The 3,780-nt window shown below is 28.9% G+C and overlaps 1 protein-coding gene across 1 annotated transcript; it reads left to right on the plus strand.

The window, feature by feature from the left end:
• The first annotated feature begins 2,216 nt into the window (after positions 1-2,216).
• On the plus strand, positions 2,217-3,095 carry LOC112525471 (germin-like protein subfamily 1 member 1). Its single transcript, XM_025135609.1, has one exon. It carries the CDS (start codon positions 2,244-2,246, stop codon positions 2,898-2,900), a length of 657 nt encoding a protein of 218 aa, XP_024991377.1. The 5' UTR covers positions 2,217-2,243; the 3' UTR covers positions 2,901-3,095.
• The last annotated feature ends 685 nt before the right edge of the window (positions 3,096-3,780 follow it).

The raw sequence follows: 3,780 nt of genomic DNA on the forward strand, positions 1-3,780 counted from the left end.
ATGCAATTTGCCCTAAAAATATATAACTAGGGCTGGTTTCCGATGAGAATGAAAGTTATATTGAAAATGGTGAAAAAAATCTTCAAACAATTATGTTATTTGGGAAAATTTTGGATATTTCAAAATTTTTTGCACTAACAGCTATATTAAACTTTTCTTTACAACAGGAAAAAAAATGAAGAAATCTCAAATTTAACAAAAGAGATGGAACGTATTGCATGTCTATTGGAGGGAGGGACCATCTTTTAAGAACCCATGAAATTGTGATAATCATGAAAACTAATGCATCATGTGCTATTTTATATGATTTTTTTTCATCTGAAGCTAAACTTTAGAATATCAATTAACATATATTTGTTTCGTTGTGTTTGTTTTATAATGTGAATCTTTTTAACATGTTTGTGAATTAAAAGTTACACGTGAAACTTTTTCACATATGAAGCAAACATATAGTGAAATGAGTATACGTTCATTAATAATTAAATGCTATTTTTAGATGAGAAAAAATCATATAAAATAATATCTTGATGTTTCTTGCGGTTATTATAATATATAGAGTTCTCAAATGATTAAACTCCTTATGTAACATTAATAGCATATTACTTGTTATATAATGGTTTCAAGCCGGCTGGTCAAGTTAGTTATTTGTCCTTGTTACCACAATTAACAGCAGTTTCAACAAAAACTTTTGAGGGTTCGTTTGGTTTTACCAAATGTTTTTTTTTTTGTTGTGTATTTAGATATTTTGATCTGTAAAATTCGGAATAGAATCACAAGGGTGGTATCTGATTGGTTTTTAGCTTGAGCTCCAAAGGTCAAGAGTGCTTGGAGGTCTCGTGTACAAATCTAAGGAGTAATAAAAATTCTCTTGTGGTCACGAAGGTTCAAATGCGGTGACTTTGGGCTACCCGCAAAGCATGTGGTCGCCCTGGGATTAGTCAGCTTGCATAGCGGGTTGAATATCCAGGTTAATAAAAAAAATCGGAATAGAATTGAATTCCATTATTTATATATGATTTACAAAAAATAATCATAAAAAATTACAAAAATAATTAAATTAGCATTATATTAATTGCTTGTTACAAAATAAGTGTAAATAATTGATAAGAAATTTGACATAAATTTTCCGATAATACGCACAATATCCTACACCAAAATGTTTCGTAATCAGTTTCAAAATACTACCAAACTTGTAAGTCGTATACTTCTTTCGTTTCAAAATAAAATTCAATTATTTTTATTCAATTCTAAACTATATTATAAAGCATTTAGCAAAAACTCTTAAAAAATCATTTTTTATACATAAAGTACTGTTTGTTGATACATATTACTTAAAATTCAAGGTTACAAATAAATTATGAATAAGTACAACTTATTGAAGCTACATGCTTGAATTCGTGTAACTAGCTATAAATAAACATAATCAAATACAGAATAAATATTTCATTATAAATATAAAAAATCTAAAATATAATTAGGATAGTCATTAAGTTCTAACAGAATCCTTAATTATTATCTTTATAAAAATTATATTAATAAATCAAAAATAAATTACTTCGTTATTAATCCTAAATTAAATTATAATAAAAAATTGAATTAAAGAAATTATAAAAAAACAAAAACTTTTAAATAGTTAATTTGATACTAATATCAATATTTTATGATATCTTTAAATTTACATTTTATTCAAAAATAAAACATTATCGTTTTCTCAAAACCCCATAAAACCGTTTTATAACATCGAAAGAGACAAAATAAAATAAAACATTAAAATCAAGATGTATCTCACTGCATTGTACGAATACCCTTTTAGTTATTCCAAAATAAACATAACATTTTAATAAGCTTTAGATCCAAAATTCTCATTTTAAGAAAAATTGTCAATTGGATTTGGATGGGTTCCCTAATTATTAACCATGGCCCATGGGCCATAGCCATTAGATGAATGTGGGCTAGGACCTATTTGGACTTTAGAGGACTTTTATGGGCCTACATATAAACCATTGGACTATTGTTTGCCTTCAAAGCTACATTACCTTCCATTTCCAACATGATTAAATGGATCATATTTTCCATTAAATTTAAGGTCAAAATTCAAAATCACACCAATCTATAACTTGCCTTATATTTTTCCTTATTTAATGCTCCCAAGTTACTCAAACTCCACTTCCAAGTTTGGATATATTCCCTTCAAATCCCTCCTATTGAATATCAATCTCAAGATCACTAAAGATTTCTTTAACATGAAAACGTGTTATCTGTTACTGTGTTATTTTATTGTTTTAGTAATTCAAGTCAAATCAGACCCTGATCCACTTCAAGATTACTGCATAGCAGATACTCTTTTTTCGCAGTCCTTTTTTGTTAATGGGGCTCCTTGTATAAACCCTGCCGACACTGCACCTTCTCATTTTACAACCTCTGCGTTGTCCAAGCCTGGTAATACTGCAACCAATCCGTTGGGGTTCAATGTCACGGTTACTAATATTCGAAATCTTCCCGGCATGAACACTCTGGGGTTAACGATGGCTCGAGTTGATATAGCTGGAAACGGGCTCGTACCACCTCACACGCATCCGCGTGCTTCTGAAGTAACCATTCTTATAAAGGGTTCTCTTCTTGTGGGATTTGTTGACACCTCAAACCGTCTTTTTACGCAACAGTTGCGTGAGGGTGATTCGTTTGTTTTCCCCCAAGGTTTGATTCACTTTTTGTATAATCTTGATTCGAAAGCTTCGGCCTTGGCAATTTCAGGGCTTACCAGCCAAAATCCTGGTGCACAACTTGCGTCAGCTGCTACATTTACCACAAAACCAAACATTCCTGATGAAGTACTGAAGAAGGCATTTCAGATCAACGGCCAAGATGTGTCAAGGATACGTAAAAACTTGGGTGGTTAACATATATCACTATATTTGATGGCCAAAAAACATAAAGTTGACCATTCATGTGTGATGTTTATATGTGGGTTCATATTCTAATGTTTTCTTTTATAGGCTATTTTCTTTTTTTATTTTAATAAAAGTTTGATTTGTCTACCTCATTTGTATGTTGTAATAATTTTTAATTTTTAATATTTTTTTGGTAATATTTTTATAAATTGATCTTGTTAGCTATTAGTAGTTTATATTTATTAAAAAAAACTAAAATATGATTATTAAAAAAAATATAATATAATTCCCTTTTTTTCCAGTTTTACTCTTGTATAAAAAACAAAAAGTATTGTATTTCAATAAATTATTCTTCTAATTGTTGAAGGATATTTATGTAAAAAATAATGTGCATTCAATGACATCGGTTACAAATAGTAGAAATGGTATATGTTCAATTGTGTTCATAATTGACACAAATATTCACATATATGTCCAATTTGTATTCATAATTGCTACAAGTGTTCATATATGTTCAATTTGTGTTCATAATTGCCACTAGTGTTCATATATATGTTCAATTTGTGTTTATATTTACCACAAGTATTCATATATGTCAATTTGTGTTCATATGGGTGTATACATGTCAATTTGTGTTCATAATTACCAAAACATTCGCTTTGATTATTTATTTCACTTCCCGATCTCGAACTCTGACTGTTACCTTAAACAATTTTAACCTTCTTAATATTGTCGTATTGTTTTCCAATATCTTTATTCATAATTGTCTGAACGATAATAAACATTTTACTAACGGATCTCCTCCACCTATCACAAATTTATAAATATTAAAAATTGAAGATTAATATTAAAAATTGAAAAAATCACAAGATCAATATTAAAAATGCAA

The sequence above is a fragment of the Cynara cardunculus genome, assembly GCF_001531365.2.
Source record: "Cynara cardunculus var. scolymus isolate 2C chromosome LG 13, CcrdV1, whole genome shotgun sequence".
Taxonomy (NCBI): domain Eukaryota; kingdom Viridiplantae; phylum Streptophyta; class Magnoliopsida; order Asterales; family Asteraceae; genus Cynara; species Cynara cardunculus.

Excerpts from the sequence above, each read along its gene's own strand:
- LOC112525471 (XM_025135609.1), top strand. The coding sequence starts at position 2,244 with ATGAAAACGTGTTATCTGTTACTGTGTTATTTTATTGTTTTAGTAATT.